Below are 24084 nucleotides of genomic sequence, written 5' to 3'. Positions count from 1 at the left end.
CTTTGCGTCCAGTCGCATCGTCGTAATATGCCCAAGCTTCGGGGGATAAAACTTCCTTGGCACGAAGCCGATAGTCTTCGAGAGTTAGTAAGGATTTTCCGCCGCCATTGGCCATGTTGTCGCACTGAACTACAACCACAATCTATTCGTATTTCAACCTTTATTGAAAGAATAAGGGAGCTGCACGCTATGCGAGACGCACAAAAATTATGAGTCATCAAAGAGGTTGACCTCTTTGTGAATCATGCCCGAAGTCCGTTGCTAAAAAAAAAAACCAAAAAAAAGACAAAGACAATACAAAACTGAATTCCTGAACGCATCCGGGCGTGAGAGCGGTGTGTGTGTGTGTGGGGGGGGGGGGGAATTAATAGCCTGCTGACCATTAAAAAAAAATCTAAACCATTCATCCTTTCTTGTCTTGTTCCTGCTATTTATTTTGGTTTGAATTCATATACTATAATCAACTTTGCATTATCAATATCACCGCTTCTCAAGTCACTAACATATCACCAATCATTACAGCAAAATTTGATACCTCACATCAAGACAACGCAGTCTATATAGGCTGCGTTCATGCGAAACTAGAATTGCGTTTCTAAGGGTGGGATTTCACGGAGCACGCGAACGATTTGCGAAGGACGCGAATGACAAAATCCAACATTCGGAAAAGTTTTTCTCCGAATGTTTTCCGACAGTGAAGCCGAAAACTATTCTTGCGCAATTTGTGCGAAGTTTCCACGACGTATGTACGAATGTCGTGTGTATCATTGCTAAAGTACAGCATGTTACGTACACGAAGAACACGCGACGGGAATGCGAACAACGAAAAAATTTCAATAATCATGGGAGAAAATGTACCCAAGGAGAGGTGGAAGCTGTCTTGAGTTGATTTTTTTTTTCTTTCCTCTATTTCTCCTTTCTTGTTCTCTCATTTTTCTATCGTGTGCTTGCCTACATTTTTTTCCTAGGACCTATCTCCACTAGTAAAGCATTTGATTTTTTTTTCAGTTCCTCCAACACATAATCTCTATAGTTCAAATGAAATTTTGCTTACTTTAGATTAACATTAAGTGTATTCTGCGATTTTTTTTTTGTATATCAAACATTTCTTTCTCTTTGTTAGTCTTTAATTTCTTTTGTTACTGTAGTTTTTAATAATTGTTTGATGTTTAGATGTATGCTAAGATTTTTATTTATTTTTTTTTTGAAGTTTTATTAGCAACAACATTTGAACATGTACATTTCAATTATCATACAATTATATTTACATACATGTATGGAAAAAAATACTTATCTGTTACTCCTTTACAATAACATGATTAAATGAAGACATTTGAGATTTAAATGTGATACATGTAGCGTAATAGTTTTCTACAAAGTTGTTGTTAACAAGGAAACCAAAAGTTAGCACACGTGCTAGTCGAGGTTGGTCACCTTGATCTTCATACTAAAAGCTAAACGCAAACGAGAAATTATTACATGGTTGGTTGAAATGGCATTTAATATTTAAATACAATGTACATCGTATATTTTATAACATAGAAAACTAATTATACTTGATACAGTATATAATATCTATTAGAGAAGGAAATCTGCAAGGCATTTACGAAATGTGGATCTTTTGCTTTGTTCACGCATTTCACGTGGCAATGTGTTCCAAAGTTTTGGACCTAAGTAAGAAATCGAAAATTGTTCCTGTGTGGTTCTAAATTTTGGTAAGTACAACATTTTTTTTTTCATTTGTTCTTGTCCTGTAAGTATGATGCACAATTTGGCAATACAATATAGTCATACAAAGGGTGCGGAATAGTTCCATTGCAGAGATCGTACATAAATGTTAAAACTGAGAACTTATGTAACCTAACAACATCTAGAAGTTTGAATCGTTGGAACAATGGTTCTGAATGTGTTCGTAAAGTCGAAAATGTTATAGCTCTCAGAGCCATTTTTGGAGAAATATGTATACAATTTAAGTGAGATTTATAAGTACTGCCCCATACCTCAATACCATATAATATGTGTGGTTGTATAAAAGATTTCAGTATACAAAAGCACAAGAATGCGCTGCGGAACATACTGTCTTAATTTATACAATACACCTACTTTCCTTCGAACACATTTATTTACCAATTGAATGTGAGGTTTCCAAGTGAGATGACAATCAATCTGAGTTCCGATAAAGGATGCAACACTCACTTCATCAATGTCTGTGTCAGATAGTTTTTTTGCACCCCTCATCGCAACTAACTGGCGTTTTCTTCTGATTACCATATAATTTGTTTTCTTTAAATTGATTGTAATTTTATTGGCATTACACCATGTTTGAACTCTGTGCAGGTTTTCATTTACTTCATTCACATCTATTTCTTTTTGGCGAGCAGCATAAGTATGAAAAATATTTGAATCGTCGGCAAACAATCTGAATTCAAAGAAAGAGCAAGAGCGTGGCAAATCATTTATAAATATCAAAAAGAGTGTAGGCCCCAAAACTGACCCTTGCGGGACACCACAAGTTATAGTCTTCGGTGTCGAGACCATTCCTCTATAAGATAGCAGCTGAGATCTGTTGGACAGATAATCAGCAAACCATTGAAGTGGAATTCCACGAATACCATAATGAGCCAGTTTACATAGAAGAATATCATGATTTATCGTATCAAAAGCCTTTTTAAAATCTATAAAGATACCAAGTGTTACTTTTCCTTCATCAAGTGATGTCATTAGTGTATTTACAAGATCAATTAAAGACAATTTCGTACTGTATCTTTTACGAAAGCCATACTGGTGTTTATAAAAAAATATCATCGGACTAAAAAAAAAAAAATCAACCAGTCTATCATTTACAATTTGTAGAAAACGTACAGGTCATACATCCCCAAACGTGCGCTAAACGTTCGCGAGAATGTCTCAAAAGGTACGCGAACAGTTAGCGATTACGTCGTAAAATGATCGGAAAAACTTCGCAGATTTCGCGTAACATACGCGAGACATTCTCCAAAGTTTCGGAGTCTGTTTGGGGTTTCACGAACATTTTGCGAACATCGCGCGTGTCTTGCGAAGGTCTTGCGCATATGACGAGGCTTTAAAGACACTTTCGAGAACAATTCACGAGCAAATCACGACCAAGTGTGTGGAAAAGGTTCGCAAAAAATTTCAAACTTTTTTGAAATTCTCACCGAAAAACGACATTCGCGAACAATTGACGACGCTTCCGAACCCTCACGTTTGATTGGCGATCTTTTGCAGACTAAACTACGAATGCTGGATTTTGCCATTCGCGTCCTTCGTAAATCGTTCGCGTGCTCCGTGAAATCCCACCCTACCAGCTTAATACGAGTATGCGATTAACACAACTCTTAAAACGCTCACCGGCCAAAGGCTACCGAGCTGGCCCGATAGGTAACTTTGCTTCCAGTTGCATCGTCGAAAAATGCCCAAGCTTCGGGGGATAAAACTTCCTTGGCACGAAGCCGATAGTCTTCGAGAGTTAGTAAGGATTTTCCGCCGCCATTGGCCATTTTATATTGAACTACAACCTACAATCAAATATGATCATGTATGATCTTTGCAACAACCACACGTGAACTGGCCTTTTGCAAAGGCAGCTCGCAATATTGTGGACGTGCACAGTCACAGGAAGTGGAGCGACCTGCGAGCCTGGAACTGAGTGAGCTGTGTGCGAGTCCATTGCGCGGTGCCCTTTGCAAAAGGCTACCCTCGAACACACGTACTGACGACTTGATACATTTGTCATATAGCAACCTTTATTGAATGAAAAAGGACCTGCACGCTGTGCGAGACCCATAAATTATTGTTATAAAGCATGACCAAAGTCCGTGGGTTAAAAACAGAATGAGTTTCTGAACGCAACCTGGCGACTGTACTGCAGTTGACGTGGGGATTCATGTTTTGAACATTCCTAAGTGAGATAAGGAGAAACCTCTTATGAAATATGAAAGAGCATGTAATTCTAAGACAGATTCATCGCTTGTTTGATGAAAATTGGTTTTCAAATGGCTGAGATATCCAAAAAAGTGATTATAATAATAAAAGGCGACATGTCACCAAACAGCTCACCAATCATATTAACAGCAAAACGTACTGGATACCTCATAGCCTGTTACAGTGCCGTTCGCACACGCACATGATGTTTACTCATTTATACTCTGTGTCTCGAATCTAGATATCACATGAGTATTGTGTGTGCTCGAGAGTGGCTGATGATTTGACGCGACAACATGGCCAGTGCCGGTGGAAAGGCCTTGCTAACTCTCGAAGACTATCGGCTCCGTGCCAAGGAAGTTTTATCCCCCGAAGCTTGGGCATTTTACGACGATGCGACTGGACGCAAAGTGACCTATCGGGCCAGCTCGGTAGCCTTTGACCGGTGAGTGTTTAAAGAGTTGTGTCAATCACATACTCGAATTAGACTTGTTATAACCTCGAGTGCGATCATTGGTTTAGAAGAGATGTTTGACAAAAAGTAGGGAGTTGTGGCTGTTGTATCATTTTTCTAGCTGTGCTCAACTTTAACAGAAAATATTTAAGGGGAGAGTTCCACCGAACAAACTGAACACACACACTCAACCAGCAATCGATAACACTGGGCAGCTTGGTAACAGTACTGAACATTACTGGTTTGTAGAAAATAGCAACAGGATTCCAAGAGCTGTTTCCCCGTATGCGTCTAAATACATCACCAGACCATCAGGTGTTCTTGTTGTCTAGAAAAAGAAAATTAGGGTGATTTGGGGTATTCAGAAGTAATCCGAAAATGTAAAGACCGTAAGTGCGGCCTATGGAATACGAACTTTCGAAATAACTATCCTCATTCGCTTTCGGATTATTGAACCTTCTGAATGACGAACCGTTTTTATTTTTCCTTTTCGGATAATGAGCCTTCGGACTAACGAACCTTGATCTATTCATGGAGGTGAGACGACCTCTTCGGTCTCCTCCCTGATTTATTCCATTTTTCCGATTAACACACCGGAATAACAAGCCTTATTTCATGTTCGAATTTAACGAACCTTCAAAATAACAAACTGTAGGCCCATACTGGAAATTAATGTCTTACGCCAAAACATCACCATTTTATCGTTTGGTACAGTTTGTTATTTGTTCGTAAATACACAGTGTTCCCCCAGTGAACAGCATCCCATATAATACAAGTGGTTACGAGTGTTTTACCGACTCACAAGATATCGACCGATTCAGTTTTGGTGCTCAATGTGTTTTTTTTATGCCTCCGCCACGAAGTGGTGCCGGAGGCATTATGTTTTCGGGTTGTCCGTCCGTCCGTCCGTCCGTCCTTCCGTCCGTCCGTAATGAATTTTGTGGACAGGGTAACTACCAAAACCTTTTGAGGTATCCTAATGAAACTTGGCATGTATGTGTATTAGGGGGTGAAGTTGTGCCTATCAACTTTTGGGTGCACATGCTCAAAGTCAAAGGTCAAAAGGTCAAGGTCAAATGCTTAAAATTTTACTATTTCCCCCATATCTATGCCATGCCTGAAGATATTTTCTTGAAACTTAGTGTATACATGTATTACTCAATCCAGATTCTCTAGTTAAAGTTTGGGATCATGCGGTCAAAGGTCAAAGGTCAAAAGGTCAAGTAAAAAATGTGAAATTTAACTTTTTTCTCCGTATCTTGGAAATAGTTCAAGGTATCTTCATGGAACATAGTATATGTGCATGTACTGACTGGCAGTGATTAGCTAGGGAATTTGGGGTTCATGGGGTCAAAGGTCAGGGGTCAAAGGTCAAGGGCAACACTTCAAAATTTTACTATTTCCCTCATATTTGTGCAATGCCAGCAGGATTTTTTGTTAAACTTGGTGTATGCATTTTTAACCTGACAGTGATTCTCTAGAAAGTTTTATTTTTGTTTTTGTTTTTTGTTTTTTTTGCCCAAAAGGTCAAAGGTCAAGTGAAAGTGCTGAACTTACTTCTTTCTCCATATCTCGGAAGTGGCTTAAGTTATCATGAAACTAAGTACATATTTATGAATGTTCTGCCTGACAGTAATTCTCTTATGAGTTTTACGGTCAATGGCCAGATGAAAATGGTAACAATTTACTATTCAATACAGAAATTGCATTTTTTCTCCATACCTTGAAACTTACTCAAGGCATAAACTTATGAAAGGGTCAAAGTCAAGTTAAAGTCCTTCAATCCCCAAATACGTGCTCTCCTATTCATCCAATGAAACCTATGTCAAGGAAGGTGAACATTCAACACTTTTGTGACAAACATGTCATTTTGATATTTTGCCAGTTTTGTGAAAATGTAATCACACATTGTCCACATGTACTGTAGACCTATTAGGAGAATCATGCATTATGGCGGAGGCATACCAGTCGCCATAGCGACATTTCAGTTCAGTTCAGTTCAGTTCAGTTTTTATTTCTGCATTTCAAAATCAATACAAATCAACAAATCAACAAAATACTTACATAGTCATTTACACAGCTAATATTCGTAACGTTTGGATCTTACATACATTTTCTTTCTTTTTTTTTCAAGAACGAATATCATAATCAAGGAAGAAATAGGAAATGATAAAAATGAAATGCAGGGGACCATCATCATAAGCTAAGTTTGACGAAGAAGATGGCCCCAGGTAAAGAGATACATAAAGAAAATCTTGCCACTCACTGAGTGGGGAGTAATTGTGCGAAGGACACAATAAAGAGATACATAAGAAAATCTTGCCACTCACTGAGTGGGAAGTATTGTGTGAAGGACGTGCGGTGCAGTGCGGTGTGCATTGTGTTGGGATGAATCTTGGTTTGTATGTTGAGTGTTATTTTGTGTATCAGTGTGATGAGGTGAATGTTACTTCAGTTATGGCCGTGAACTCATTGTTTAGGGTGTTTGTTGACCAGGTGGTATGAATATTTAAATGTCAGGAGTATACTGGATTATAAGGGTGTTTTTTAGTTCTCGTTTGAAAATGTTCAACGACGTACATTGTTTCACATTAGGGTGTAAAGAATTCCAAATATCTGGTCCATTATGTTTTAATGATTTTTGAGCTAAAATGATTCTGGGGTTTTCGAGATGGTAATCGGACGACTGACGTGTTGGATATGAATGAACGGTGGAATTTGGAGTGAAGAAACCATCAAAAATTTTTGGAAGACAATTAAATGTATATTTATACATAAAAACAGCAGTTCGAAAGGTGTGAAGATCCTCAATTTTCAATGTTTTTAGTTGACGAAATAGGGGATTGGATGGGGATAAGTAACGGGAATTGGTAATCAAACGTACAGCACGTTTTTGGAGGGTAAGAATTGGATTAATTTTAGTTGAGCCACAGTTTCCCCAAACGATATTGCAGTATGTGATGGATGGTAAGATCAATGCATTATATAGAATAGTCAGGGAATTTTGAGAAATGAAGTTTTTCAGTCGATATAAAATTCCTACAGTTCTTGAGACAGACGTGTGGATATTATGAATGTGATCGTTCCAAGTTAAACTCGAGTCAATTATAATTCCTAAAAATTTAGTAGATCTTACTTCAGTTAAGGATAATCCATCAATATTAATATTATAACTGCTGTTAATGTTCGGTGAAGCAGTAGGTTTGAAATGTATAAAATTTGTTTTTGAGATATTAAGGGATAATTTGTTACATACATGTATAAACCATTGGGAGACTTTGTCTATTTCCGTGTTCAGAGTATTAAACAGTGTTTCGAGGTTTTCATGGGAGTAAAAAATATTAGTATCATCCGCAAAAAGTATAAATTTAAGAGTTTTCGATGTATTTCTTATATCATTAATATATACAAGGAACAGCAGGGGGCCAAGAATATTGATCCCTGGTGAACACCACATACAATATTAGAATTCGGAGATTTGGATGACTTAAATAGTACATATTGCTTTCTGTTGGATAAATAATCAATAATCCAAGAAAGTGCTAAACCACGAATACCATATCTTTTTAATTTATAAATTAATATATCATGATCTATCCAAGAAAGTGCTAAACCACGAATACCATATCTTTTTAATTTATAAATTAATATATCATGATCTATGGTATCAAAAGCCTTTGATAAATCCATGAAAATTCCTATAAAGTGTTTTTTATTTGCAAAAGATTCAGTAATCTTATCTAACAATTGAATTATAGCTAAATCAGTGGAATGGCCCTTTCTAAATCCAAACTGATTAGGTATAAGTAGGTCATTTACATGAAGAAAAATGTACAGGCGTTTATGAATAATTTTTTCCAGAATTTTTGAAATACTAGGTAATAACGATATTGGTCTATAATTTGTTAAAAGAGAAGGGTCGTCTTTTCTTTTGAAAATTGGAACTACTTTCGCAATTTTTAATGAGTTTGGGCATATTCCAGAAGACAGTGAAAGATTGAAAATGTAAGATAAAGGTGTGGTTATTTGTTTGATGATTTTCTTCAGTATATAAACACTTATTTCATCATTGCCACTAGATCTACTTGGCTTTAATCTGTTAACAATCTCCAGTATTTTTTCCTCATCTGTTGGGGTAAAGAAAAGGGATTTGTCGCAGTTTGGTGGAAGAAATTCAGTAAAGTTTGAATGAACATGTTTGTTTTTTTTATTTTTGAAGCTAATTGGGGGCCACTATTTACGAAGTATGAGTTAAAGGCATCAGATATTTCATCAGGGTTTGTGAGTTCTTTGTTGTCATTATAAAAAACGGACGATGTTTCCTTATTATTTTTACCTGTTATTTCATATATAGTTTCCTATAAGCCATTTACGTTATCCTTTTGATTATCAAACTTATCAGAATAATACATTTTACGAGAAATACGAATCAAGTTACTGAGTATATTTCTATACTTTTTGTGATCTATAAAATGTTTTGTATTATGGGTAGTAATCGCCAGTTTATACCATTTATTACGGGTTTTTATTGAATTTCTAGTAATCTTTATTTTGATGTCTGTTTCAGTCACATTATGGGGGGGGGGGACCTTCGGTATACTTAATAAAATTTGATTTATGCATTGACATTGAAATGCATCTGGCTCATTGCATGACACATTAAATCATCTGCAACATGTTCTTCTTTTCTTTTTCTTTTTTTTGAAGCCCCTCCCCCGTTATGGCCGACATAAGCCAAAGTGTTTGAATCTCTATAGCCCCGTAATCTTTCTTATGTAATATCTTAGCCTATCCACCTTTGTGCCCCTTTCTTTCTCCACCAGCTATGTGCTCCGACCTCGCATTCTTCGTGACGTCACAAAGCGTTCTCTTTCCACCACTATCCTTGGTCAGCCAATCAGCATGCCCATCTGTATCGCGCCTTCAGCGAACCACCGCTACGCGCATCCAGAGGCTGAGGCTGCTACAGCGAGAGGTATAGGGCCTACTATGAATATTTGTCAAAAATAGTTGGGGTTATGTATTTAATTATTCTTATTCACTTGTGTGCAAAATTGTTTGTTACCTTGAAGTACTTACCGATGTCATTACAAAAATTGAATGATCAAACATGGAACGACTTTGTCATTAGCGTTCACCATTAATGAATGAATGTTGACGAATGTGATGCATGACTGGGCACATCAACTTTAAAGACAACAATGACAAATTTCACCTTTTCCATGTTTGATAGTTATTATCGTGAATGAACAATGAATGTCTCACTGAATGGATGAGATTTAACAGGTAAACCTGCACGGCTGCAGGTTTGTGTGCAGGGTTTCTTCTAACATTTTACGGTCCATAATCTTCAATATGGTCACGTTGTCGATTAAACTTGGTCATTCCTACAAAGGCTAAACCATTATCCATTTTTCTCTCTACACATTTAAGACATGGTTTGTCGCTGCGAGCCATGAGTTGAACATGAACAGAGAAAAATGAAATGTGTGGGTTGGCCTTCGTGGAGTGACCATAAAGTTATCAGACAGATGTCATTTTAAGACTTATGTACCATAAGCTTTTAATATTAAAAGAAATCCTAAACACAAGCCTGTGCATTCGTGCAGGCTGTCCTAATTATTTGGCCACTATGATTGACAGATCTCATCCACTCATTGAAACATTCATTCTTCTATTGTGATGACACTCAAACTTGTAAACGTGCATTTTGTAATTGTTGTTTTTACATTTCATGTGCTCAGTCATGCATGACGCTTGTCAATATAATTAGGTACCAATGAAGAGAAGAAGAGTTCTTCTTTCCTCACAACCAACATTGTGCTCTCCATAGCTGACAATTATGAAAAAGAATCACCCAAATTTGGATTACCCCTTTTTTTATACGCACCTTTTTCCTTTTTTTCTTTTTTTTAAAATACAAAACATACACAATGACTGTTTATGTGGCGTATGGCGTCTTTGTGCACGGCGTCTTTCAGTAGTCACCAAAATTCTATCTGGGACAGTGTACAAAACCAGAATAGACCGGTTTTAAAAGTTCTATAATATGCACAAACATTTACGCCAAAGATATTTCCTGATAACTAGGTAGCTTGTCGAATGTTTATCTGACGATTGCCTGACATAAAAACCAATCCATGTATTTAAAGGAGAACTCGGGATGAATTTTAAAGGGATCGTACTAACCGGAGGGCCAAACCCCCAAAACTCGCTTACTTTTCGAGTGAGTTCCACTCTCTCTATAAACTACGTAGACCATGCTTATTTTCAAGTTTTAATTGTAACAAACAACATTCCACTGGTCTACCTCAAAAAAATTACCTCAAAAGAAGAGAGCATGCATACATTCTATATTGCCACTTGGTCTGATACCATCTGGTCTACTTCCAACTTCGTCTAACACCACTACGGCTAACTCACTTGGTCTACTATTAATTTTGTCACATGCCCCTTTGGCCCAATTCCCACCTTGTCTAATTCCCAGTTTGGTTATCATCGTCTACTTGGTCTACTTGGTTATCTTTGTCTACGTGCAATTTTGTGGAATTTTTCTGATTTTGTGAAATAAACTGCTGATATTAGACAAAATAGGCATAGCCCATCAGGAAGTACACTGTAGACTAACTGGTAATGAGGCTAATTGGCAACTGGACTGAATGTTCTTTAAACGAACTGGTTACAGACGAAACGGGATTAAACCGTTTGAGTTGAGACTAATGACTATTAAACGAAGTGTGAGTATGGACGAAGTGATATAGATCACCTATTCTACACAGGTGAAGATGTTAAACAAGTGGTGTTGTCATAGAATTACATGGCTACATTACTGGACAATTTTGAGTCTCCTATAAAATTCCATCATCCTTATGGTCATGTAGTATAATTTGATCTTCTTTTTTTCAGAGTATTTGTATTCCTATTCATCATCCAAAGTTGCGCCGGCCCTGAAGCACTTGGTTCATATACATGAATAATGTCAACAAAGTTTTTTTTTTTTTTTTTTTTTTTTTTAATGAAGCCCTATCCATTTTATCTAATATCTCAGTTACAATTAGATTTCAGCAGCTTGTCTGCATGAACTTTATCTGTAAATGTTAAGATTGTATATAACTGAGAACTGCGACCTTTCGAGAGAAAAAAAGAAAGACTTAGTGTAGACCACTCGTTTTTGTTTCCTTTCCTTTCATGTGCCTATCTTTAGTTTATCATTTCCTTCCTCTTCCGTCCTTGTTTTCTTTCTTGTCATTGATATAGTCTGTCTTTTTTTCTCTGTTTCGTCTGACGTCATGATGTCAGGATTTATATATACATGCAGTCCTAGATTGATCTTGAGATGCCCTTCCAGGGTAATTCACAAAATTTACAAGCTATGTTTTTCTTGTGGACTTTTCTTTTCCATATACATTCTGTTTTAAAAGAAATGAAATTAAAGTTACTTACTTGTTCGTTTATCGAAATATAAAGATGAAATTACTATGACTGTTATGTATTTCTTAGTAGTTTTTGTCGTGATGCGAGTTCTTAGGTACAATTTCCCAACCCCGCCCTATGACTCTTTTCGCGGACCATCTAGATTTAAAGGGGGTTTAATGGGTTATGTTGTTGTTGTTCTTCTTGGGGGGGGGGATGTTAGTATGTGTGTGTATGAGATAAAGGCACAGACACAAACACACCACTTAAATGATTGTTTCGATATGTCTCTACAGAGAGCCAATGAAAGTATGTAGAGATCTTTATAGATTTAAGATTTTTTTTTTTTTTAAATCAGCATCTCTCTACTTGGGTCTAGGGCAATTACCCTCTGGGCAATTACCCCGGACCCTTCCCCTGACCCTAACCCTAACCCTAATCCTAATCCTGAACCTAATCCTAACCCTATAACCCAAACTCTACACCATAAACCTGTACATTCTATCGAAAGGTAATGAAGAAACTTACCTTGTTAGCAATTAATGTTTATGTATATTCATTTATAATATGTATGGTACCATCAATGTATATGATATATGTGTATGTATCTGCATGAGCAATGACATAATGCAGGAACCAATCAAATCAAATCAAATCAAATCAAATCAAATCAAATCAAATCAAATCAAATCAAAACCTAACCCTTACCCTACTCTTTATCACTAAGCAGTATTTTGCCGGGGGGGGGGGGGGGGGAGGAAATTGCCCTCGGGGGGCAATTGCCCTGATACGCTCTACTTGTATGATAAGTTATAATAATAATAATGATAATAATAATGGTAATAATAGTTATATCAATTATGTTATACTTAGTGGTTTGTCCTTTCTTGTAACTTTCTGTTCATTATGTTTGCAATGCACTGAAATTTATGGTCTATGTCTGAATTGTTTCAACCGGCCAATTAGTTACGAGATATCTAATCCACCTGGGATGCTTCTATTCATGATATTTCAATTACTATATAATATACAGTCTGAATGCATCATTTCGTTCGTGCTTCACGTATACAATATATATATTTTTTTTTCTTTCTGGTCGTCAAGATCTACCTTTGTTGAGTAAAACAATTAGTGCGCGTAAAATGTGAATTGTAGTAAGTCGGTCAATTTGTAAAAATGTATGGTAACTATTAACCTCTTTGTTGTTGTTCTTGTTCTTGTTGTTCATAGTTGATGCGTCTAAAATACTTTGTAACTGCCAGAAAAGAGATAAGTGACATATTCACTAGTGATCCTATGAAAGCAATTATAGGATTGTACATTGGAAACATTGTTATGTGATAGACATGCTGTACCGCGCAAAGCCAGTAGTTATATGTAGTTTCATCGTTGTTATAAAGGCCCAGGTCGGACGTGTCATGAGTTGAGTACTTCTATTTACTGCTCTTCCGATATATTTGCTAACTCGAAGTCTGGTCTTATGTAATGACTCTATCATTAATCGAACACCCACTTATCTCCCTGACGTTTGTTTAGAACCTACGTTCTCCCTCCCCTCAGGAATTATACAGATCAGCTGTTATACATTTTCAGATGCAGCTACTTAAGACTCTTGTTTAGTATTTCCACGTGTTTTTTATGGATTACACGGCGTGATATCACGTCACAGAGTGAAATACATATGGACTTACAAAGAAAGGAACATGAAGAAAAAAAAATGTGATACACCTTGGACTGTGTACGTCATGTCAGACATCAATTTTTGCTTCGTAAGCACTTTTGAAACATACGACGCTGTATAGTAGTTCAAATCAGCTCACAGCTCGTGTGCACATTGATACAGTTTAATGACCTTCTGTTTTTTTCCCCTCAGTTGGCAGGCGTCCAGTTCATTGTTTTGTATGGAACGTTGAATATTTATTATCGCCAAATACCAGACTTGCTGTCAGGTCGATGTACTAGATAGCTCGATGTACTAGATAGCGCCATTTTTAAGGATTATATAAATGACCATATTCATCGCGGGTGCTTATCTCAGTAAATCTGAAAACAGTCAATATAAAAACAATCTTGCACTAGTCACTTGCTCACAAATACGCTTTTGCATTCAATGTTGCTGCGCCTTCCTTTACGGGGCCTTTATTATTTAGGAATATGTGTAATGTACAGTAGTGGTTAGTTCCATTATGTGTGTTGGTTTATTGATGCTAAAGTGTAATTGTATGTACACTTCAAAAAAAAAAATCGGGTGTTAAACATGAAACACCGAGCAGGTGTTTAATTTCTGGTGCTCGTTTATGGTGTAAAATTAACCTGCGGGTGTCACTTCAAAATATAAAACTGATTTTAAGATAGGTAATGAGTTACTGTTTTTCCTGTTGATTTTGAACATAAATAAGACGAAGAAGAACTTTCCGATAAAGTATTTGATTTTTGAAAAAAAAAATAAACTCCACGTAGTGCCAGTGTTGAATTAACACCAGCGCAGTGTCAAAATATCACCAGCTACAGTGTCACATTAACATCAGGAAGGGCCACGTAAACACTTTTCAACACCATTAAAACGTACTTTCTACACACCTGTGGGTGCGGTCTTCTATTGACACTTGATCGGTGTTAGATTTAACATCCATGGTGTTAAATCTAACACCGCTCTTTGTACAGTGTGGTAGAGGACCTCATCCACGTCAAGCTCCGCTTATGATGATGGTCCCCCGTATTGATTTCTCCTCTTATTTAACATACGACCACCGTATGTAATATGAAATGTTTGCTTTGAATTATGTGCAAGAGACGATGTTGTTATAAACATGATGATGACAATTCCTGTATTGATTTGCATGTATTCTTTTTTTGTTGTTGTTGTTGCATACTTTGTATCACTTTGTATTGATTTGTCATTGTATTGGAGGAAAATAATTCAAATATAAACCACCACCCCCCCCCCCAAAAAAAAAAACAACGACAACAACAACAACAACAAACACTATGCCTGACTGTAAAAAAAAAAAAGTAAAAAAAACAAAAATGTGCTCATGTCCAAAGTGGAACTGTGAACTGGCTTTTAATCACTGTTATGTCCGCCGCGCCAGGAACTTGGTTGTAATGATCTAGATCTTGTGTGCATTAGCGCCGGCAGGTCTCTCCTGTATACTTCAGTCTTCATGCATTGAACTACTGTCGAGGGCATCTTGTAAACCTTTCAGATATAATGAGGAAATATGATTTCGTATGATGGAGATGACAATGTAATCTATTTCGGATCTCAGTCTGATTGAATCCGACTTGGTTGGTCGACTATCAGAGAGTGTCAGACGTGTGACGCGTCATCTTCATCGGACGATCTTGCTTTGTCGGATCACCGCCCGACATAATAATCTTGTCTGACACTGACCTGATATTCGACCAACACAAGTCGGATTCATCGGACGATGATTAGATACACTTCGGTGGCCGGCCGGAAGCGATAAAGGTTGCTTCCGATGAGTGACCGATGAGAGAAAATCTCTGTGGAATGGGGGTATAAGCAACACTGCCCACCCGGAGGTCTGCCATTATCATTACCCCAGAAATGGCAGGTATCAAGAAAAAATATAGGCCATAGGTACTCGACTAGGGCCTACAGTTCGTTATGCCGAAGGTTCGTTGATCCGAAAATGAAATAAGGTTCGTGATTCAAGCGAAATAAGGTTTGTAATTCCGAGAGTTCATTAGTACACACTCTTTTTTTCTCATTTTCAGATCAATTACTATATATATATTTTTTTTGTAATATCATTCGTGCATATACTTTACATTATTATTCGACGAACTGTCCTTATCAGATGAATGAAAGTCAAATTAACAACTTGCACCGCTTTGAATCATGTTTTCCTTCTCTTATTTGATGGAAATAAATAAACTATTGAAAAATAAACTATTGAATAAACTATTGAATATCGATGGTAAACACATTCATAGTAATAAAGGCTTATGGAGCGCTAACCCTGTAGCACTGCATTGTTGTTGCTGTTGATAAAGTTCTCCGGACATACGCTGCTGAGGAAAATTAATACAGCCTTCTATTCCATTTACCTCCACAGGGGCTGCAGATGCTGACACCTTGTTCATCCTCTCGTCTTTCTCCAACGCCAGCATCGCTGAAGTCGGTCGGAGTTCCGGTTCCGGGTTGAAATGGATGCAGTTGTACCTGATGAAGAACCAGGAACACACCTTGCACATAGTGAGAGAGGCGGAGAAGGCTGGTTTCCAAGCCCTTGTCTTGACAGTGGATCTACCTGTGATCTCATGCTACTCGTTCCTTGCAACAGAAGATAATGCGACTTCCAGATATCACAACGACCCATCGCTGAGGTAGATTGCTTCTGCTCAGTATGGACTATCTTTGAATGTATTCATTATTGCGATGTTCCTTCTATTATTTTCCTTTCGTAACATAACCGGAAGGGGAAATGGGAACTTTTCCTGTTAATTTTTGGATTCTTAAACCGAAAGAAGGAAGAATGCTTACATAATAAGGCGACGGAGAAGAAAGAGGAGAAACGGAGGGAAGAAAGATAATATATGTCACGAAGTCGCAGAAGGTAATATTCACTTTATACTTGCACTCATGTGCTCCATCGAGATCTGTCGTGTCTGTTATAAGAGCAACTCGAAATGATGGCAACTACCATGTACACAGAATGCCACTTAAAGTAGTCATGAAGAACTTATTGTTTGATCCTAACCACTAGAAAATATCCCCACAACTTTATGTTATATCAGAGAGATATTTCACGTTTTGTAAAGCGTCTCTTTCAAGGCGGCTTTCTCTTTATTTGTTCTGTAGACCGATCAATTTTGCCATTGACCTGGCGGAAGTGCACGAGGCGATTCGTTCCGGGGACACAAATATTCATCGTTATCTGGGTACTCAATGGCAACGGCCCATGACCTGGGCTGACGTCAGGTGGTTAAAATCCATGACGTCACTGCCCATCGTATTGAAAGGAATTCTCACCGGTAAGTATCCCATAATTCCCTAACATTGTAAAAATCGTGACACACTTCCGAAACACATACGGAAACGGATTACAGTGGTGAAGCAAAACGTTTTGAGGAACCATATGTAATAATCATTGATTTCCTTCTTCCATCGAAGCTGATTCCGCAGATTACAAAATCTTGCCGGAGGAGTCTGTGCCACTGTGTACATCGTTATGTAATCTCTCATTGATTATTAGCGAATGGGGGATTTACATCGACCCTTATTGGTGCTTTGTCCAAGGTGATAAGGCATGGTCAGGGAACAATATAAATCAGCATTATTATCATCCCTTACGAATGAATAAGACTTTGATGAAATATAACGGGGGGGGGGGGGGCATTTCATCAAGTGTTTTGTCAGTGGTATTCACTGAGAAATCCGCTCTCAGCCAATTAGATGCTAGGATTTCAATAACTTCAAACAGTTGTCAGTGACTGACTATATATACAGATTCATGAAACACTGCGCTGGTTTCTTGGTTTGTCATGCAATGACAAATGAAAATATTCAACCACGTCCGACTTGCTCCCTATAGATTAGGATATAATATGAGTCCTTGCGTATATAATGAAATAGAAATGTTATGATATGACCTACGAATAGAACGCTGTCTATAAAAAAGGAGGGAGGAGCTTTCTTATAACGTAGAAGAAGATGTACTGAGTATTAAAAATACATGAATATGAAATGCAGAGAACGCCATTCCATTCCTATACTTGCTTCCTGTTTTGCTAAGTCCTAGATGCTTCTGCATTTTTTCAGTATAAACGCTGGTATCATCTGATGGTTAAAACAGATGTTGTCAAACGTGACTTTTACTGCTGACATTTTTTTTTTTCTTGAATGGTGGACTCAACAATAGGTCAAGATGGTACTGTAGGCGAGTGTAGTACCACCTTGGTTGGAGACCCACTATCAAACACAGAATCCTTATTCCCGTGGTATGAATATGTTTGCATGTTGCTGCACTCGCATTTACCACGAAGCGACTTCACATTTATTCTGTCTGCTTTTCATAATGACGGCGTATTGTGTTGTGAAGCTGCGATTTTCTATGATGCAGTACTGTTATGAAACAGAAGGGGTCTCGTATTCTCATAACTTCTTTCGCTCCAGGCGAGGCGGCTAGAGAGGCGTCCGACGCTGGGGTCGCTGGAGTCATCGTATCAGCTCATGGTGGTAGAGCGCTGGATGGTGTGCCAGCTCCGGTAGGCTGAGAAAGAACTCTTCTCTGCTTTACACTTTCTTGAGTGGTTTACTAGCGTATTCAGTTAACCTTCATGTTTTCCGTAACGACCTGGTAATGTGTTATGCAGTGAACGTGATCCTGTTTAATAAACTGTAATACATGTACATGTATCTGGAATCCATATAGCATACATTAGATGTTACTACATCGAGTTTTAGAGTTAGATACGTTACCTACCTGAGGAACATTTTTTTTTTTTAATCTCTTTTTTTTTCAGATCGAGATATTCATAAAATGTCGATAGATTGGTCAACCAATATCATTATTCAACGTTCTCCATTCTCTGTACGGTTAAGTTTCGAGTTCCAAGCTCCATAAAATCACCTGATCATCTAATTCATTGGGCAATATAGAATGTCGATTTCCCTATCAGGAATCGACAAAGAGAGTAGGCCCTACGATAATTCGTATCGAAAAAAATTCCGTTATGCAATTTCTTGCCGCCTATGGCTCTGGTGCTCCCAGTGAAGATGATGATGATGATGATGATGATGATGATGATGATAATAATAATAATAATAATAATAATAATAATAATAATAATAATAACAACAATAATTAATAATAATAATAATAATAGTCATAATGATACCATGAGATGCAATCTTTCCTTTGTCCTACTCTTATCCTCCCCTTTTCGTTATAGTCTTCTTTTCTTTCTATATAATGAGGTCTTATTACCCAGGGTAGTCTCTTCAGTGTTGACACTGCTCTACCAGAGGGCCCTGCCATTATTATTACCCTAGCGTTGCCAGGTACCCATTTGTACACCTGGGTCGAGAGGGACATTGTAGGGAAAAAAAACCGTCTTATCCAAGGACGTAAGCACTGGGCGGGATTCGAACTCGGGTCCTCTGATCAGGAGTCGGGAGTCTTATCCACTATGCCACAGCGCCTCCTTCTAACAGGAAAAGTTAACAGCGTTTTGGAATTGTGGACTTCAGAGAGGTGTATAGGAAGTATATACTTTAAGGTAAATATTTATCTTTTACGTTGCTGTTCTTTTTTTTTTCAGATCGATGTTCTCTCGGAAGTGGTGTCAGCGGTCAAAGGTCAAGGTTTAGAGGTGTATCTTGACGGAGGAGTGCGATGCGGTACTGATGTTCTCAAGGCTTTAGCAATGGGGGCAAGGGCCGTCTTCATCGGAAGACCAGCTATTTGGGGACTGGCTTGTGATGTAAGAACTAGTAAAAGGTCTTGCGTCCTTACTGAGTGAGGTAACCAGTGTGTGGTATCAAGTACGTCAGAATTACGCTCCTTTAAGACTCTCTACGAAAACGCTGATACATCATGCTATATATCTTTTCGTATTACTCTGATTATATATTATCATTATATCAGTCAATTAAGCATATTGTGCTAACTAAACCCCAAAGTTACCTACATCAGCAGATGTACTTACATCTCTTTTATCAAAGTCAAACACTCATGAAGTTATCGAGCATTTTCTATGACAGGTCAAACCTTTTGGAATAGTGTTCCCACGACTTTCCGGAAAAAATAAAAGAAAATCCACAACAGGAAAATTTAGATCCTTGAGGATATAGACAAACTTATTCAATCTTTTCTTTTTATCCATACATTATTTTATTTCTTATAATTGCTTTTTAATCGCTCCTCTGTCTCTTGTGTATCATGCCATGTCTATTAGTTCATCGTCTGGACTAAAGAGCCATGAGCATCGAAAAGCGAAACTGTGCGCATCACAAGTAGTCTCCTTAATTATCATTATTATCATTATTATACTAGTAATAGTAGTAGTAGTAGTAGTAGTAGTAACATTATTATTATTATCATCATCATTATCATTGTTGTTGATGTTGTTGTACTTGTTAACATTACTTCATCTCTAAAACTAAAAAAAAAAAAAAAAAAAAAATCTTTATTCTGCGCACCAGCATAGTTATCAATACCAGGGCAAACAAATGACGTGTTCTACAGACAATCAGATAGATTGTTGTCTTGTTCCAAAGACATTTACTTCCTTCTGCAACGCAGTAATGAATAAATAGTGTCGTCTGAAGCGCTATGTCTTGTATGGTGAGAAGAATTCGCATAAGAGTTGAATACCGTGATTCGGACATTGATGGGCGTGGTCCAAGCCATGGTCTGAGTCCAACAAGATAAGGTGACAGGGACACTGCGAGATTGATAAAGAACTAAAATATATGTACGTGGTTGGCGACTCTGGACATAGTGCTTTGTCCCAAATGCTCGACGGCTTTTGCACGCTGGTTTGCAATGGCGCATATTAGCGATCGTCATGCAGTGGCGGATCCAACGGGGGGCGCACCGGAGACGCGTCCCCCTTTGATTTTGTCTGTGCTCTTTTAAATAAAAGAAATAAAAGAGAAAACAATTAAAGAGGAAGGTATATTTAAAAATATATACATCTCTACAGTGGGAGGGACACCTCCCTTGTATTTGTTTTCAGCCGATTGCGTCAACAAAATTATTATATTGTTTAAGCGGTATTTTTTGTTGTTGTTGCTTGTCAGCTGATTAAACGCGGAAGTAGCACCAAAAATATGAACTACTTAGCGCCCCCCCCCCCCCCGCCTTTACAGAATTTCTGGATCCACCCCTGTCGTGTGATGAGCAGTCGACCAATTGGGGGAGTGAGAATCTTTTATATGATGGAGAATACCAACAATCCCACAAAAAAAAAAAATTACCCTCATTTTCTTTGTTTAGGGTGCGTCGGGAGTAACGAAAGTGCTGTCCATCCTTCGCAATGAATTCGACTGCTATCTTGGACTAGCTGGTGAGTTGGCAGGAAAACAAACTCATTTCTTTTTCGTTTCTGTACTGTATGCCCCCCCCCCCAAAAAAAAAATAAATAAATGAATAAATAAAAAAAAAATAAATAAATAAATAAATAAATAAATAAATAAATATATAAAATAAGATAAAATAAAATAAAATAAAATAAAAAATAAAATAGAATAGAATAAAATAAAATAATATAAAATAAAATAAAATAAAATAAAATAAAATGAAAAATAAAATAAAAAATAAAAAATACAACCGGACCCTCTGCAATGATAACTTCCGATAAAAATTGTGAATCAATCCAAATGCAATTTCAGAGTATGGAACTATAACTTATTACCCACATCTTTCAAAAAACATTATGCGATTTGCTTCAGGAGTCAGAGAGAAATGAGGGGTTTTGTAAGGAATGTCAGGAATCCCTTCCCTCCAAGTTTTGTTCACACATTTTTATGCAGTTTCCAAGAGCATCTAAGTGCTAAACTTGGAAGAATCAGACCCATGGCATACTTTACACCGATCCACATTTCTCTGCAGCCACTCAACCAAATTGTGTGGGCTTTTCTGCAAAATGCAGTTAAGGTGTTATATTCTAAGACTCTAAAGTAGCAGTTGGACAGTTTAATGATATTGGGGTTATCATTGCGAAAATCCGATTTTTTTTTTGGGGGGGGGTGGAGATACTGTGTAGTAAGACTTATATGAAATCATCGTCTATGCTTTAGTCATTATTGCTATCCTTATACACTGTTGTTTCTTCTAAAATCGTAACAAATTTGATGAGAGGGATTATTTTTTTTAATCATGTCTGATAAGAATCAGCGAAACGTTGCTTACCAGCCAAGGGAAAACCGTTAAAGTGATGACAGTCATCATCAATCATAATGTGATTGTAATCCATATCGTTTCTTGTAAACATGTGAAATATTACAATCCGTATCGTTTCTTGAAAACAAGGTCATGTCCAATATTTAAAATCCATTATACCTTTATAACACCATCTTTCTGGCTTACATGAAACTGCCATACTTCGTTTTATTTGAGTTCGTCGTGTTTATCGTAGTGAACTTTCTCACTGTTTAATGGAGTTTCTCTTTCATTTACTCCGTCAAGTCGAGTCAAGGCAAGTGACGAGATTATGCTTTAGAATATTTTGGATGCAAGAATATGACATATATTAAGCTTTCTGTCAGTCAACCACAGGTTCCTAATCATTGCGCAATTCTCACTTGTCATTTTTTCAATCTATGCTTTTTAAAGTTCCCCTCCACGATTACCTTTATGTATTGTCCTTTTTATCTTTCTCTCTTTTTTTTCTCTCTCTCCCTCTATACCAGGATGTACCAGTCCACATGATATTCCGGAGTCACTGGTAATCCGCAAATCGTACTTGTAGCAGATATCCTTTGCCGAGAGCCATACATCTTAACCGGCTATCACACAAAATCTCCACCTATAAGGCTTTATGACAACGTCTTCGCCCATCATTCCCTGGGCTGGGGTCCTTAACCTTCTTGCCATCATTAGATCTGTAGCAATGAATTCGCTCCATACATGCCTTATTTTGGAGAAAGATTGGATAAAAATGGTTAGATTCATTGAATCGTCTGAAATCAAATAGATCAAAATCTTAACTAGAAAAGGTCACGCTTATATGCTGTAGCCCCACTGTATTATCCATTATTGTATTGCTGATACGTTTTGTTGTACATTGTGTAAAGGCAATGAAGAAAAAAAAAAATTGTAACAACTTATGTTTATGTATGTGTATGGCACCAACAATGTATGTATGCGATACATGTACATGTATGCGCATGTACGTACAGGAACCAATGAATCAAATCAAAATCAAATCAAGTCAAAATTAAAAAAAAAAATACAGATAAAGATGATCTGAAATCACTGTTGTGTAAAGGTCGTTATGATTGGAACATCACATTTTGATTTTTTTTTTCTGGAATATTGGCATGTATTAACATTTAGGTCGACTGCATGGCAACATAATTATGTTGCACTTCAGAAGTATAAAATACTTAGCAATATATATATATATATATATATATATATATATATATATATATATATAGCTCCACGATTGAAATATGTTGGGCGATAGAAGGCTTAAAGGTAAAACATATAGTTCTGTTACGCCTGTAATCTCTTTGGGCTGGTCGCAGTTGTGGGTTGAGCTGATACAACGCGCCCATCGAAGAATCTCTTTGGCGCAAACAAAATGAACGTGCGCCTATATGGATAAAATATGGCGATCACGAACTGTAAAGTGTCTGAAATAGGGCCGAGTTGTTGTGAGACCGAGTTAGCCTGGGTCCTTTTGGAATATACCGACTTTTATTTTTGATCTAAAAATACTCCGAAACAACTCATCATCCCGGCAAATCGCGTCAGCCGGATAAGTTTCTTGATAGACTCTTTCGATATATTGCAAGCAGATATGAAATGGTGCAAGACCAATTCTCAAACCCCTATACCCCCGTCACACTAGAGGCGGAATGAGCCGGAATGCCGTTGGAATGAAAATTCTCCCTGCATTCCTGCATATTCGAAGTGCATTCTAAAAATTCTGACGATATTCTGAGTGCGTTTCAAACATTCGGGCCCATTCTTGTGGCCAGCCCGAATGTTTTACCCATGCTTAAAACATTCGAGGAGCATTCGAAGTGGAGAAATATCGATCTGCATTCGAAGGGTATTCTAATTGGACTCTGATTGCATTCTAAATATTTCTACGGCATTCTAACAGCATTTGAAACAATCTGACCTCATTTGAGGGAGAATCGGAACGGTGTTGCACCTCAAATTCTGCCAAAATATCTCAAATGCTCAAATGCTTATACAATTACCCCCAGTTAAGTACTGGTTAATGAAAAGGTTAGAGTAAAGATTAGAATTAGGGTTAGGTTTGGAGTTCGAGTTTGGGTTAGGGTAAGGATTAGGAGTAGGGTTAGGGTCACGGGAGGGGTCTGGGGTAATTGCTCAGGGGGTAATTGGCCTAGACACTCTCTTTCAAGGAGTCTTGCTGGAGGACAGCAATCTGTAGCAAAGCAACATGGTCCAAGGATGATCGGGTTGAGACTGGTGAAAATCACCATTTTATACGCTATCGGAGACCATTCCGGCGGCATTCTTGACACACACGGGACATTCTAAGTACATTCTAAGTGTATTCTAATTTTTCGGGCTGCATTCTGTTTGAATTCGTGAACATTC

At 37.5% G+C, this 24084-nt stretch overlaps 1 protein-coding gene across 1 annotated transcript; it reads left to right on the top strand.

Annotated features, from left to right (window-relative positions):
• Positions 1-4238: 4238 nt before the first annotated feature.
• Positions 4239-22252, top strand: LOC140227190 (2-Hydroxyacid oxidase 1-like). The gene is made up of 8 exons (XM_072307619.1): positions 4239-4387; positions 9220-9371; positions 15892-16162; positions 16638-16810; positions 17952-18043; positions 19100-19261; positions 20779-20848; positions 22194-22252. Exons 1-8 carry the CDS (start codon positions 4239-4241, stop codon positions 22250-22252), a joined length of 1128 nt encoding a protein of 375 aa, XP_072163720.1.
• Positions 22253-24084: the final 1832 nt, after the last annotated feature.

The sequence above is a fragment of the Diadema setosum genome, chromosome 4, assembly GCF_964275005.1.
Source record: "Diadema setosum chromosome 4, eeDiaSeto1, whole genome shotgun sequence".
Taxonomy (NCBI): Eukaryota; Metazoa; Echinodermata; class Echinoidea; order Diadematoida; family Diadematidae; genus Diadema; species Diadema setosum.
The sequence above is the reverse complement of the archived record's forward strand: the minus strand, read 5'-3'. Positions and strand labels throughout refer to the sequence as shown.

Excerpts from the sequence above, each read along its gene's own strand:
- LOC140227190 (XM_072307619.1), top strand. The coding sequence starts at position 4,239 with ATGGCCAGTGCCGGTGGAAAGGCCTTGCTAACTCTCGAAGACTATCGG. Across the intron at positions 9,372-15,891 it reads TGAGGCTGCTACAGCGAGAG|GGGCTGCAGATGCTGACACC; the intron begins GTATAGGGCCTA and ends TTACCTCCACAG. Across the intron at positions 16,163-16,637 it reads CACAACGACCCATCGCTGAG|ACCGATCAATTTTGCCATTG; the intron begins GTAGATTGCTTC and ends TTTGTTCTGTAG.